Source organism: Eurosta solidaginis, chromosome 3 (assembly GCF_040869045.1).
Source record: "Eurosta solidaginis isolate ZX-2024a chromosome 3, ASM4086904v1, whole genome shotgun sequence".
Lineage (NCBI taxonomy): Eukaryota > Metazoa > Arthropoda > Insecta > Diptera > Tephritidae > Eurosta > Eurosta solidaginis.
Genome location: NC_090321.1, coordinates 223,858,791 through 223,874,694, shown reverse-complemented (window position 1 = coordinate 223,874,694; position 15,904 = coordinate 223,858,791). Strand labels below are relative to the sequence as shown.

Sequence of the window (15,904 nt, the reverse complement as noted above, 5' to 3'; positions counted from 1 at the left end):
TTCTGCTTCATGCGTCCGCTTATTTCCAGTCTTCATTTCCCCTTTTCTTTTCTTTCATTTCCTCTCTTTCACTTTTTTCTATCTCTTTAACTGCGCCTTTAGTTTTCAACTTTTCTTTTGCTCCTTTTCATAATTTCCTCCATTTTCCCTTCCGCCTTGCTTTCGGCCACCCCTCTTCATCCTCTCTTGCCGATTTCTGGCGTTCGTCCTACTCTCCTCTTCCTTTTCCAATCCACCTCATTATTTTTCCTATTAATATCCCTTCCTCTTCTCTTGCTCTACGTCTTCCCCGAAAGTTTTAGGGAGTGTTATCGATGTTGATGGTCCTTTGGAGGATATAGACCCGGTACGTTCCGATAACAAACACCTAGCCCGACCATCTCGGAGACGATTTATATGCCCACATTAACCTTCTTGGCCATCTAGTCCCACACCCCGTGGATCCAAGAAGAACTTGGGGTCGCCAGAGCCTCGCCTGCTAAATATGTATGAGATACATTAATATTTATAACAGGAATCCACCCGCGTACGTGAGGTTGACAATTGGGTTGCGGAAGCTCTGAAGCTTTGCATTGCGCTTATCAACCAGTTGAATGCTTGCTCACCTTCATCGTCTTGCTATCTAGAGGGTCTAGGACTTTACCACTTTAAGGTACTTATACCCCATTATCTCGCAAGAGTAGCCATATATTTTAAATGATATTCCAATTTACCCCTCCTCTACCCCTTACTTCTTGAGTTTCGAAGTATCCAGTGAACTCAGCTGGTCAAAGAGCTTAGAATATCTCCGTATTAGGGCATGCCTGTTGCAGGAGGCGAGAAAAAAACACAGGCCCGAAAGTTCGAGTGGTCAATGCTGGTACTGCAATCAAGGACTGTCTATATTAGCAGAGCTTTCTTAAGCGGATTTCTTTTGTGCGGTTACATGCATAAGAGGAGAGTATCCTGTGTTGGGCACAATAAGTTGATTAGATATCGGAAAATATTTGAAAAAACACATACAAGCTTCACTTCTGTTATTATTTAGAACAAAGCTGTAACAAGTAAAAATGCAGTTAGAGTTGATGATGTACTGCTGTGCTTGTTTGTGTGTAATATGGGTCGATATCTCGCCACCGCTAGGATATGCACAGCACACAGCAACGCACCACATAATAACCTGCCACAAAAACTAACCTTTTGCATTTTGATTTACAGCCGGGTCGGAAGCACTTTGGACCATCTCATGCTGTTTTTGTTGCTTTTGTTGATATTGCAATAGCCATTCTTGAGTTTGCTGTTGCTCTGGATGTTTTTGCTGCCGTTTTTGTTGCCACTCTTCGTCGGCCACTTGCTCTCTATTCGCCACATCCACTTCCAATTCCGTTTGTTCTTCTTGTTGCTGTTGTGTTTTACCAATTTTCATTTTGTTATATTTGACGTTAGTGTTGCTGCTACTTTTACTGCTATGTCTATTCGATGGCATCGTCATCGTCGTCGTTGAGGTTTTTGGCAAACGTAAAACTTTTTTAAATTGCGGCAATGCTAGCACCAAATTTGCATTACCCTCCGCGCGATAGATCAGCTCGATTTGGCTCAATTCCATATGCGCCTGCTGTCGATGCTTTTGTTGTTCTTGTTCTTGCTTAGCTCCTAAATCCATCTCCCCTTTGACTGTTGCTGCTTGCGGTTGGGCCATAATACCCAGTAGTGCTTGCAATGTTTTCGCATTGCATTGTTCTGGCTGGCCCTTTTGTTGTGCCGTGCTTGATGCTGACGCTAGAGTTGGTGATGGCGCTGCAGAGGCGGAAAATAGCATGCGGGTGTTGCATTGTTGCTTGTTGATATCGGCTGTGGTATCTGAGCTGGCATGTGCTGCCTTCATTTCTAGCTAACTACACTTCGCTGTGTCCTCTCCGGTCGAGGTGTCCGGCTGAATATCCGTTGATAAGCGTGTGCGCGTTGTAGAGTAACGAGTGTGGAAGATTGGGGAGGACGTTGGTGGTTAACTTCGACCGCAGTTGTATCACTTGTCAAAAAACAACTTGACTGTGTGCAGATTGGAAAGTTTTAATTTTTGTAATTTTTTTACGTTTGGTTTTGTTCTTATTTTTTGCTGTGTTAGAGATTCTTTACTCGAATCACTGTTGTTGTTGTTGTAGCAGTGACTCACTGTTGTGTTAAGCATCAGCTTCATAGCCAAACTTATCTTGTAGATAAACAGATTAGGTGGATATGTTTTACATTGGCGCATTCGTATCTGTCGACAAATTATGTAAATTGTCCTTTGAAATATTGAGTATGTTGGAGAAGTGTGTATGCTGTGGAGGTTGCGTGCCTGAAATGAGGAAACAAATTTTTAAATGACAAGCAAATTTTTTAAGTTTAAAATTAAATATTTTTGTAATATTCTTTCCGATGAACTTGCAATGACAAGCTGAAAGACTTCAGAACCCACTTGAGAATATGAGTTAACCGGGGATTGCCCGTATCGTTTTAAATGTATGAAAACATTTATTTCAAGCAATTTTATAATTTATTTAATAATTGGGAAAAATTTAAACATCAGGACGGACAAGGCGACAGTTGTTTCGATTATACCTTGTAAATCTCTTCAAAGCCTTTTCTCCCGGGAGTAGGAGCCGAACCCGCACTCCTACGATAGTTGAAATGGTTATAAACGCATTCAGCTACGTCATGCCTTAGTTGTTGTAAAGTTTTAAGAATATCTAAACACATTGCAAGTGAATGCAAAGCTGCTCCTTTCAGAGACCTTACTAGACACTAGAAGGTGCGACGTATTCATAAGGAATGTGGACCCGTAGTCGTGGATATGACTGTACGTAGAAGGGGGTAGATGTGAAGAGCCACAGATGTTTGGAGAAACAGAGGAGATCACGAGTATATTTTCCGTTTAAATATTTTTTCAAACTCACCGATCGCATAACGGAAGAGTTATATCGTGAATAAGTACTACAAGGTCCTCTTAATTAAGGATGGCTCAAAGCACACTACCTCGCCAGGTAGCTCAAAGCAGAACCAGTTGATCTGTTCTGTATGGATACTGCCAAAGAGCAATCGCCCTTATCTCAGGATATTTGCTACAATCCATTATCTAAAATTTTTTCGTTGCTTTTAGAGCTAACAGTCGTTTCAGTTAACGCTAACTGGCACTCTATTTGATATAAATCGTTTGCTTCTCTGTCAAATAAAGTGGCAGTTAGCCTTAACCGGAGATGAATCTCTGTGGGGTTACACTCATGTCCCCAGAACATCATTTACACAGTGGGGCGAGAGTACTCCCAATAAGGGGAGAAATCAATTGCTGAACAAACTTTTAGCTGGTTACTTAGAAACGTGGGCATCCCAACAGGCATCTGATCGAAGGCTCCCAGGAACTTTAGCAGTCATTTACGCAAGCAATATGAGGAAATACGCCACCTGGCAACTCAGCGGTATGATGAGCAAAAAAAAAGTCCTCAGAGAAATCCTCGAAAACGCATCGGGCTTCTATGCAAGAAATTGCCAGGCGAACACCGTTCTTAAAGTCAAATACCCTATACTCGCAGTAGAGGAAAGCAACCTCCCCAGTGACACGCGCATCACTCTAGTTCAAATTCAATCTGTATACTGTAACAGGTTAAACTGTTACCTATCCAGAATCAACCCCGACATACCCAATGCATGTCCTTCATGTTGTTGTTGTAGCACTGCTTCGCCCCATTCAATAGGTGCGACCGATCACAAATTGTCATCAATATCCTCTAACGGGAGTCCAAGGAAACTAGCAGTTTCAACAGGGGTGGACCATAATGAGAGGGGTGGACCATAATGAGAGGGGTGTTAAGGGCGTTGGTTCCACATTACAATTACAGAGATGGTTGGTGTCATGTTGGGACACATTGCAAGAGGGGCATAGATTTTGTCGGGGTTGATTCTGGATAGGTAAGTGTTTGGTCTGTTACAGTATCCAGATCCAGAGCTGAGCTAGAGTGACTCGCGTTTTCCTGGGGAGTATGCGTTCCTCTTCCGCTAGTTTTGGGTACTGTTCTTTGAGTACTGGATTTACCGGGCGGTTCCTGGCATAAAGGTTCGACGCCTGTTTGTGGAGTTCGCTGAGGACCTGCTTGTGTTTTTTGGCTTCATACGGCTGAGTTCTCAGGTGCCGTATTTCCACATAATGTTTACGGAGATGACTCCTTAAGCCCCTGTTGGCTCATCAATCAGATGTCTGTTGGGATGCCCAGGTTTCTGCGTATTCAACAGGAACTGATTGGTTAGCATCTCATTTCTCTCCCAGATGGGGAGTATTCTCGCCTCATTATGTAGGTGGTGTTCTGGGGACATAAGAAGACAGCCCGTGGAGGTTCTGAGAGCAGTATTTTGGCAGGCATGTAGCTTCTTCCAGTGAGTAGTTCTTAGGCTTGGCGACCATATAGGGGACGCGTACCATGCAATCGGCTGGCCAATTGCTTTGTAAGTGGTAATGAGCGTTTCTGTCTTGTCCCCAAGTACTACCAGCGAGAGATTTGAGGACTTTATTACGGCTCTGGATTTTCTGTACAATTGCGGCTGCATGCTCACCAAAAAGTAGATCCTGATCAAATGTCACACCCAAGATTTTGGGGTGTAGGACAGTCGCTAGCGTAGTGCCATCGACGTGGATGTTCAAAAGGATCGACATTTGGGACGTCCATGTTATAAATAAGGTCGCGGAGGATTTAGTCAGTGATAATGCCAGGTTTCGCTAGGCGAAAAAACTGGAGATCAGGGAGGTAGCCGTTTATTCTCTTGCAAAGCTCATCGATCTGTGGGCCTGGGTCTGTGGCCATTATTGTACAGTCATCGGCGTAGGAAACGATAGTGACTCCTGCTGGTGGAGAAAAGTCCTAGCAAGGGGAAACATAGTCCAGGGACTAATTAAGAAAGAGAACGGGGAATGGTCACGTAATAGAGGAATCCCTTGAGGTGCTTCCCGATACACATTTCCCATCGGGAGATGGTTTAGAAGAGCCAGCAGACAGCACTCACACTTCGATCACGGAGCGGGTAGTGCCGGGCTTGGTGACCGATACCAAGATCGAATGGGCAGTGAAGGCGTTTCCTAAGTTTAAATCGCCGGGCCCAGATGGTATATTGTAGTGGTGGGATTATTTTCGTATAAACGTTATTCGAATAAACGAAAGAGGTGGGTTCAAGCGCGGGGCTGTAAAGTGTCGAAGATTATGTGCAGGTCTTACAACCTTAGACTAACAAAGTTGCTTCTATCATTAAAAAGATAGGACTGTAGACTTATGACGGATATTCTGACTGGACACTGCCTTCTGGCGTCACATGCCTTTAAATTAGGTTTGGTCAGTGATAGCAGATGTAGGAAGTGCGGGCTGGAGGAGGAAACGATCGAGCACGTTCTGTGCTCGTGCCCTGCGCTTGCCATGCTAAGACTCCAGCTATTAGGAGTGATACAGCTGTCAGATCTAGAAGCAGCAAGTGGCTTAAGTCCTAGGAAGATTCAAGTATTTGCCAAGAGGACGGAGTTATTTTATAACATAGGTCCTGGTTTTTGATAGGGTTTTTCAGTTTGATCGTTAAAACAAACTTCTGGTAACACTACGAACTTATTCAGTCTATGTGAGGTCCTCATGGACGGGCCAGTTCAACCTAACCTAACCTAACCTCTTGGTGGCGAAGGTAGCTTTGATATGTAAAATTTAAACAAAAGTGGGGATAGGACACCACCCTGCGGCACCCCTTGTTTAACTCTTCTTGGTTTTGATGTTTCGTTTTTAAATCGCACCGATGCCTGCCGACCACCCAGATAATTTGCGGTCCACCTTTTAAGACATGGGGAAGGGTAGACCCTTCCAGGTCTGGCAGTAACGTGCCATGGTTGATCGTATCAAAAGCTTTTGATATGTCTAGCGCAACGAGTACTGTTATATGGTGGGGGGTTTTGATTTAAACCGCAATTTATCTGGGTGCTTGTTGCTGTTGTTGTTGTAGCAATGCTCGCCCCACCTAATAGCCGCGACCGATCACAGATTGTCATCAATATCCTCTGACGGGAGTCCAAGGAAACTTGCCGTTTCAACAGGAGTGGACCATAAGGAAAGGGGTGTTAGAGGCGTTGGTTCCACATTACAATTAAAAAGATGGTTGGTGTCATGTGGGGACACATTGCAAGCGGGGCATACATTTTGTATGTCGGGGTTGATTCTGGATAGGTAAGAGTTTAACCTGTTACAGTATCCAGAACGAAGTTGAGCAAAAGTGACACGCGTTTCCCTGGGGAGTATGCGTTCCTCTTCCGCGAGTTTTGGATACTTTTCTTTAAGTACTGGATTCACCGGGCAATTCCCGGCATAAAGGTCCGACGCCTGTTTATGGAGTTCACCAAGGACCTGCTTGTGTTTTTTCACTTCATACGGCTGGGTTCTCAGGTGCCGTATTTCCTCAAAATGCTTACGGCGATGACTCCTTAAGACCCTAGGCGGTGCTGGTTCATCAATCAGATGTCTGTTGGGATGCCCAGGTTTCTGGGTATTCAACAGGAACTGTTTGGCCAGCATCTCATTTCTCTCCCTGATGGGGAGTATTCTCGCCTCATTATGCAGGTGGTGCTCTGGGGACATAAGAAGACAGCCCATGGCGATTCTGAGAGCAGTATTTTGGCAGGCCTGTAGTGTCTTCCAGTGGGTAATTTTTAGGCTTGGCGACCATATGGGTGACGCGCAGCACGTAATCGGCTGGCTAATTGCTTTGTATGTAGTCATGAGCGTTTCTTTATTTTTTTCCCAGGTACTGCCAGCGAGGGATTAGAGGATTTTGTTACGGCTCTGAATTCACGGAACAATTGCGGCTGCGTGCTCACCAAAATGTAGATCCTGATCAAACATCACACTCAAGATTTTGGGGTGTTATCTGGGTGCTAATGGCATTTAGCGCGGTGGTGGTGCTATGGAGTTGTCCGAAGCCATGCTGATGACAAGCTAGCTGTAAATTTGCTTTGAAGTAGCGGAGCAAAATGGCTTCAAGCGTCTTGGCTACTGGCCATAGGACATATATCGGGCGATATTACTTTCCTACGTTAGCTGGTTTCACAGGCTTTAGTGGCGGGACCACCTTGGCCATTTTCCATTTTTGGGGAATAACAAAGATCGAAAGAGACAGGTTGAAGACATGTGCTAAATATTTCGATCCCTCTTTCCCTAGGCTTTTAAGCATCGGCATGGCTATGCCCTCTGGGCCCACCGCTTTGGATGGTTTAGCATGACCCATGGCATCCTCAACCTCTTTGGCGGTGATGGTAATTGGAGACGCGCTGAATTTATGTTTATGTGCGTGTCTGTTGGCCCTCCGTCTATCTTTGTCGACCTTAGAATGTATTATATATTGTCGGCAGAAAGCACTCGCGCATTTTTTCGCATCCGACAGCACTTTATCACCAAAGGCAATGGAAATTGTGTCATTGTACTTAGTCGGATTCGATAGGGACTTTACGGTGGACCAAAGCTTACCTACACCGGCAGAGAGGTTACAACCGTTTAGGTGCTCCTCCCAGTGTTTAGGTGTTCATCCACAAGCAATCAATCAATTATTTGGGGTCGCCGGGATCGAGCTGTCTTATGAGGTCACGTTCTCTCGCTAAATTGGCGGCCTCCGACGGAAAGTGAGTCCGAATTTCGGGAATTCTACCGGCAGGAATAAAGCGAACCGAGGCGGATTCAATGACCCCCCTTGGCGAGCATCAGTCGGGATAGGGAGGGCAGCAAAGCGGTTGTCAGTAAAGGTTTTGTATTCGTCCCACTTTCCTTTTTTTAAAGTTTATGAAAGTGCGTTTTTCTGTAACGATGAAGTCGGCGGTGCGCTCGAGCAAAATAAGTATAGGCAGGTGGTTAGATGCAAATGTTACCATCGGCTGCTATTCGACGCAGTTTACGAGTCCTGCGCTCACGATTGATATATCCGGCGAACTGTGACAGCTTCCTACCATACGTGTGGGGGCGTCTCCGTTTATTGTGCAGAACGTCGTTTCTTCTATTTGATCCGCCAACATCTCACATCTACTGTGTGCCTGCAAGTTTGAATGCCATAGATCGTGATGGGCATTGAAATCGCCTAAGATAATGCGATTATTGTAAGTGAGTAAGGCGCTGATATTAGGGCGGTATCCACTGGGGCAACAGGTGGCAGGAGGGATGGAGATGTTGATGATTTCTAGGTTTGCATCGCTCGACCGGACAGATAAGCCATGACGTTCTAAGACACTGTCCCTGCTGCCGATGTCGTGGTAAAATATATGATATTGCACAGAGTGGTGTATGATAAACGCGAGGCCGCCTACATTTCCGCTCTCGCGATCTTTTCTGTGGAAATTATACCCAGAACAGGTCTGCAGAGCAGATCTTGCTGTGAGTTTAGTGTCTTGAATCGCAGCAATGCGGATGTTGTGCCGCGTCAAGAAATCTACTATCTCCGTGATCTTTCCAGTTAATCCATTATAGTTTAACTGCAGAATTCTGAAGTGCAACGGGGGAGATGTCGTCACTCTGGGAGGAAGTGGCGGGTGACTACGCCTGGGTTGTGAAAGGCTAGGTCGCAACTGCTGTTGTGGTCCTGGGACTGGACGTCCTTGGGTAAACATTGGGGTACCCTGTGTATTTGGGTATGCGGCCTGGCAACATGGCGCAATGAAACTCGTCGGGGTGTTGCCGTCGCGGAGATCAGGAAAGTACCACCGTCCAAGGCAGGAGCTGCATTGGGCGGATGTCGCAAACATATATATTCTGTGCTGGCAAACGGTGAAAAAGGAGGTAGGGACTAAGCGTCTGTTTCCCTGACCTACACGATTGCTGCCGGAAAAGAGGGGGATGAAGAGGGGGGAAGAAGACCGGGGGCAGGGGCTGATAATCGACATTGCTCCCGACTCTACTACGAAGATTGTGGGTGTGAGTGAGAGCATCCGTAGGAGTTGGTGGCGCCGTGGGGCGCGAGCAGCAGCGGGTACCCCCAGCGGGTTAGAGGGTCAGAATATACCCCCGGTAGGTATGCCTGTCATAAGAGGCGACTAAAATACCAGATACAAGGGGCTGTGTAGCGCGACCCTTCAGGTTGCCATCGTAATATATAGCTTCCCAACCCAATTGTCAACCTCACCTATCCGCGGCGAATCCTGTTTCACTAACAGACGAGGCTCTGGCGACCCCAAGCTCCTCAAGGAACTTGGGTGGGGAGGGAGGTATGGCCTGAAGGTTTAATGTGGCCACATAAATCGTTCCCGAAATTGTCGAGGTAGCACCTAAATGGTGCTGTGTTACCGGAGCGTAGCGGTGGAAGGAGGGATGGCCTGAAGGTTTAATGTGGCCACATAAATCGTTCCCGAAATGGTCGGGGTAGCACCTTAATTGCGCTGTGTTACCGGAGCCTAGCGGATCTGTATCCGGCAAAGGCCCATCACATCGATAACACTCCCCAAAGCCTTCGGGGAGCAACCTTATCGCTACAATAACCACAACAACAGCAGCAGCGGGTACTTGTTGTGGCTTGCTGAGCACCGCGGCTGCTGGAAGGTAGTGGTGGGGTTACTAAGGAGTCGACTACGGGACGCCCTTAGGCGTGAACGTCAAGGAGCCACAAAATATTCCTAGAAGTTTGGTGGACGTCTGGTTTTGGGATCTAGCCCAGAACAACCTGTCCGATGCAACCATCCCTTACACGAGACACACTGTACGCTTCCCAAGGCAGTCGGTTCTATGTACCGGAGCGACTCGGGATTTTTCCCGACCAAGGACTGTCATTTCAGTGTGACCCCATTTAATTTGTTTCGTCCCTCCCACAAATTGTCATCCTCCCAGCAGCTCCTTGCAGCAGGACTGCTACATATTCTCTTACTCCGGGAAGGTATCGAACCCAATCCGGGTCCGTCTCCTGACCCCGGTCCTGAGAAATGGTTTTGCTGCATTTGCCAGAAAAGAATCTTTTTAGGACGGTCATACTCTGTTCAGTGTGTCTCGTGCAAGGGATGGTTGCATCGGACAGGTTGTTCTGGGCTTGATCCCAAAACCCGACGTCCACGTAACTTTTATAAATCTTTTGTGGCTCCTTGCTGCTCACGCCCAAGGGCGTCCCGTAGTCTACGCCTAAGCGTATCCCCACTACCTTCCAGCAGCTTCGCTGCTCAGCAAGCCACAAGTACCCGCTGCTGCTCGCGCCCCACGGCGCCAACAACTCAAACAGCTGATACCACTCATAACTACTACCTTCGTAGTAGAGCTGGCAGCAATGCTGAGCATCAGCCCCTGCCCCCGTCTTCTTCTCCCCACCCTCTTTTCTGGCAGCAATCGTGCAGGTCAGGGAAACAGACTCTTAGTCCCTGCCTCCGTTTGCACCGTCTGCCAGCACAGAATATATAGGTTTGCGACATCCGCTCAATGCAGCTCCTGCCTTGGGTGGTGCCACTTTCCTAGATGTTCTGGTCTCCGCGACGGCAACCCCTCGACGGGTTTCATCGCGCCATGTTGCCAGGTCGCAAACCCAAATCATCCGGGTACCCCAATGCTTGCCCAAGGGCACCCAGTCCCAAGGCCACAACAGCAATTGCGTCCTGGCCTTCCACAACCTAGGCGTAGTCACCCCTCACTTACCCCTAGAGTGGCGGCGTCACCCCTCATGCACTTCAGAATTCTGCAGTTCAACTGTAATGGACTAACTGGGAAGATTACGGAGATAGTCGATTTCATGAAGCGGCACAACATCCGCATTGCTGCGATTCAAGAGACTAAACTCACAGCAAGATCTGCATTGCAGACCTGCTCTGGTTATAATGTCCACAGGAAAGACCGCGACAGCGGAAATGGAGGCGGCCTTGCGTTTATTATACACCACTCTGTGCAATATCATATATTTGATCCTGGCATCGACCGCAGTGACAATGTCTTAGAACGTCAAGGCCTATCTGTCCGGTCAGGCGATGCAAATCTAGAAATCATCAACATCTACATCCCTCCTGTCACCTGTTGCCCCAGTGGATACCGCCCTAATATCGAGGCCTTACTCACTGGCAACAATCGCATTATCTTAGGCGATTTCAATGCCCATCACGACCTATGGCATTCAAACTTGCGGGCGGACGGTAGGGGTGAGATGTTGGCGGATCAAATAGACGAAACGACGTTCTGCACAATAAACGGAGATGCCCCCACACGTATGGTAGGAAGCTGTCATAGCTCGCCAGATATCTCAATCGTGAGCGCAGAACTCGTAAACTGCGTCAACTGGCAGCCGATGGTAACATTGGCATCCGACCACCTGCCCATACTTATTTCGTTCGAGCGTACCGCCGACTTCATCGTCACCGAAAAACGCACTTTCATAAACTTCAAAAAAGGAAAGTGGGAAGAATATAAATCTGCAACAGACAGCAGCTTTGCTGCCCTCCCTATCCCGACTGATGCCCGCCAAGGGGAGCGTGCCTTCCGTAAGGTCATTGAATCCGCCTCGGCACATTTCATTCCCGCCGGGAGAATTCCCGAAATCCGGCCCCACTTCCCGGCGGAGGCCGCGAGCTTAGCGAGAGAACGCGACCTTATAAGACAGCTTGATCCAGGCGACCCCCAAATAAGGGATATAAACCAACGCATCAGATTGCTTGTGGACGAACACAAGCGGGCGAAATGGGAAGAGCACCTAAGAGGTTGTAACCTCTCTACCGGTGTAGGTAAACTTTGGTCCACCGTAAAATCCCTATCGAATCCGACTTAGCGCAAAGACAAAGTTTCCATCGCCTTTGGCGATAAGGTGCTGTCGGATGCGAAAAAATGCGCGAGCGCTTTCTGCCGACAATATATAATGCATCCTACGGTCGACAAAGATAGACGGAAAGCCAATAGACACGCACATAAACACAAACTCAGCGCGTCACCAATTACCATCACCGCTAGAGAACTTGAGGACGCCATTGGTCGCGCTAAACCATCCAAAGCAGTGGGCCCAGACGGCATAGCCATGCCGATGCTTAAAAACCTAGGGAAAGAGGGTTTCAAATATTTAGCGCATGTCTTCAACCTGTCTCTTTCCACCTTTGTCATACCCGAGAAATGGAAAATGGCCAAGGTGGTCCCGCTACTAAAGCCTGGGAAACCAGCTAACGTAGGTGAGTCATACCGTCCGATATCTCTCCTATCGCCAGTGGCAAAGACGCTTGAAGCCATTTTGCTCCCATATTTCCAAGCACATTTGCAGCTAGCCCCTCATCAGCAGGGCTTCAGAAAACTCCATAGCACTACCTCCGCGCTAAATGTCATTAGCACCCAGATAAATTGCGGTTTGAATCAATATCCCCACCATAGAACAGTACTCGTAGCGTTAGACCTATCAAAAGCTTTTGATACGGTCAACTATGGCTCGTTACTGCAAGACCTGGAAGGGTCCACCCTTCCCCATGTCTTAAAAGGTGGACCGCAAATTATCTGGGTGGTCGGCAGGCATCGGTGCAGTTCAGAAACGAAACATCAAAACAAAGGAGAATTAAACAAGGGGTGCTACAGGGTGGTGTCCTATCCCCGCTTTTGTTTAATTTCTACATATCTAAGCTACCTTCACCACCGGAAGGAGTCACAATCGTTTCCTACGCCGATGACTGCACAATAATGGCCACAGGCCCAGGCCCAAAGATCGATGAGCTATGCAATAAAATAAACGGCTATCTCCCTGATCTCTCCAGTTTTTTCGCCTCGCGAGACCTGGCATTGTCACCGACTAAATCTTCCGCGACCTTATTTACAACATGGACGCCCCAAATGTCGACCATATTGAACATCCACGTCGATGGCACTACGCTACCGACTGTCCTACACCCCAAAATCTTGGGTGTGACGTTTGATCAGGATCTACATTTTGGTGCGCACGCAACCGCAATTGTTCCAAGAATTCAGAGCCGTAATAAAATCCTCAAATCCCTTGCTGGCAGTACCTGGGGAAAAGATAAAGAAACGCTCTTGACACCATACAAAGCAATTAGCCAGCCGATTACGTGCTACGCGTCACCCATATGGTCGCCAAGCCTAAAAACCACCCACTGGAAGAAACTACAGGCCTGCCAAAATACTGCTCTCAGAATCGCCACGGGCTGTCTTCTTATGTCCCCAGAACACCATCTGCATAATGAGGCGAGAATACTCCCCATCAGGGAGAGAAATGAGATGCTGACCAAACAGTTTCTGTTGAATACCCAGAAACCTGGGCATCCCAACAGACATCTGATTGACGAACCAGCACCGCCTAGGGGCCTAAGGAGTCATCTCCGTAAGCATTTTGAGGAAATACGGCACCTGAGAACCCAGCCGTATGAAGCGGAAAAACACAAGCAGGTCCTTGGTGAACTCCATAGACAGGCGTCGGACCTTTATGTCGGGAATTGCCCGGTGAATCCAGTACTTGAAGAAAAATATCCAGAACTCGCAGAAGAGGAACGCATACTCCGCAGGGAAACGCGTGCCACTCTTGCTCAACTTCGTTCTGGATACTGTAACAGGTTAAACTCTTACCTATCCAGAATCAACCCCGACATACAAAATGTATGCCCTGCTTGCAATGTGTCCCCACATGACACCAACCATCTCTTTAATTGTAATGTGGAACCAATGCCTCTAACACCCCTTTCCTTATGGTCCACCCCTGTTGAAACGGCAAGTTTCCTTGGACTCCCGTTAGAGGATATTGATGACAATTTGTGATCGGTCGCGGCTATTAGGTGGGGCGAGCATTGCTACAACAACAACAACAACAACAACAGCAACGAGACACACTGACAAGAGGATTACAATTTGTGGGAGGGACACAACAAATTAAATGGGGTTACACTGAAATGACAGTCCTTGGTCGGGAAAATTTCGAGTCGCTCCGGTACATTGAACCGACTGCCTTGGTAAGCGCCTTGCTTTCATATACCGTGTCACTACATAGTACGAACAATATTAACAATTGCAATGTGGAACCAACGTCACTAAACCCCTTCCTCCTCGCGGTTGAAGCTGGAAGTTTCCTTGGACTTTCTGTAGTGGATATTGAGGACAACTTGTGAGTGGTCGCTCCTATCGGATGGGGCGAAGCTGTAAAAAGCTTAAATATGAAGGTATTGCGAGACCAACAAACATTAAAGTGTTTGCAATGGTTGTTATATTAACGACAAAGACACCCAGTGATATATTCATATTTGTAACAGGATTCCCCTCGCGTAGATGAGGTTGAGAATTGGGTTGCAGAAGCTCTCAAGCTATACAACTTTGTATTGCGCTTATCGATCCCTTGAATCCGCCATTATTGATGCAATACCAGAAGCGCTACTCCAAAGTTTAAGATGTCTAGGAAAGAAAGATTGAACAGTACTGCGTTGTCAAAGGAACTTTGCCATTTTTAACTAATAAATAAAGTTTCTTACACAGTCGTCCTTGTCATAACAAGAGGTTCGTATGTATATATTTCAGAGATTTTTCTTCCTGGTTCTAACTATGTTGTCCTCAAACGTCTTAATATTTGTGCAATATCCCACTTAATAACATTTAAACTTAATATACGATTTCTGAAGTAGCAACTTTACATAACCTTACCCAACGACTGAAGACAATCTTCAGTACTCCTTTGCTTTTCACAATTATTAATCTAAATGCACTTTTCACAAATTAATGTCTATTAATTTAAATGCACTCACCAGCTTAAACTTAATCAATTCAATCGTTATAAACTGCTAAATCACTTCAACTTATTTTTTCTATTGCGGCTGCTATTGTTTGTTTACATTTGAACAGCTGTTTGCCGGCGCCGAATTGTGGTGAAATTTGAAGGTGGTGAGTTAAATACAATTGCGTCCAAAGCGGTTTATCGCAAAACGTTTTAAGAAACAAGGGCGCATAATCATAGTCAAAATAAAATAGATTTTAAATTTATTTGCAGATTTTTGACATAATTTTCTATGAGCTATCTGTCAAAAAAGCTGAAACTAAATTTAAAACCTATTATATTTTGACTATGATTATGTGTCAACAATTATAAAGTGGATGTACGTGAGGCTTTAGGGCCCATTATTCATACTTAGCATAGCCTTGACTTGACTTGGCGTAAACTTGGCAACTTAGCCACGATTACCCTTCAAAAAACGCGAGTACTCTATAAATAATGTAAGGAATACTCCTTTGGGATTATAGGACTGCTCCAAATCTAATCTGTATTCATACAAAAAATGTGCTCTAATTAACATTCCGATGTCCTAGGAAGGAGTAGGTGAACCCACTCTCGCTTTGTTTGTGAGTATTCCACAGAGTACATACGTGAGAGTACTTTCACTGTAATACTCCATGGAGCACCCACAGAGGATCATATGCCAAAGTACTAAAGAGGAATGGTGTCGGAAAGAATTATCGAAGTGAATTTAATTTAAAATGAAAGTAAATGAAGAGGGGCAATACAACTTTTACATTTTATACTACGAATATTCTTATGTTATTTAGCATTTGCGCGAATAAAGAAACTAATATTTCTCTATACTATAGTATGTATACATAAAACCAGTGCGCTGTTGCATTTTATCAGAGTTGCCAAAGTAAAATTTTATTATTAGTTATTTGCATGCAATATTTTACTTTTGGCAACTCTGTTCGATCTTCACCGTGTCCGTGATCACTGTCGTTAGAAAACGAGAAATGATCAGCTGATGGTGGTCCGCAAACGCATTGCAAAGGAGTATTGTTAGAGTACTCCAACATGAAGAAAATGGAACACGTAATCCAACAATTTTTGCAGGGTATACTCCACTTAGCGCATAAAATCTGGCATAATGAATAAATGTCAATTTGTATGACAAAATGTCAAAATGAAATGGAAACAAACAAATGGCATCTCAAAATGTAAATGTCACTTAGAACTTACATAG

At 45.9% G+C, this 15,904-nt stretch overlaps 1 protein-coding gene across 6 annotated transcripts in view; it reads right to left on the bottom strand.

Moving 5' to 3' along the window:
* The window catches only part of Ipk1 (Inositol phosphate kinase 1), a 397,587-nt gene that overhangs the window by 39,521 nt on the left and 342,162 nt on the right, over positions 1 to 15,904 (bottom strand). For 4 of the 6 annotated variants that reach the window (XM_067775283.1, XM_067775281.1, XM_067775282.1 and 1 more), the window contains exons 1-2: positions 14,586 to 14,749; positions 1,177 to 2,317 (exon numbers count right to left, since the gene is read on the bottom strand). In XM_067775283.1, coding sequence (XP_067631384.1) covers positions 1,177 to 1,864 — 688 coding nt within the window. In that variant the 5' untranslated portion in view covers positions 1,865 to 2,317; positions 14,586 to 14,749. Of the gene's footprint in view, positions 1 to 1,176; positions 2,318 to 14,585; positions 14,756 to 15,904 lie in introns of those variants that run through there. The other 2 variants (XM_067775278.1, XM_067775279.1) reach the window with 2 other exon arrangements.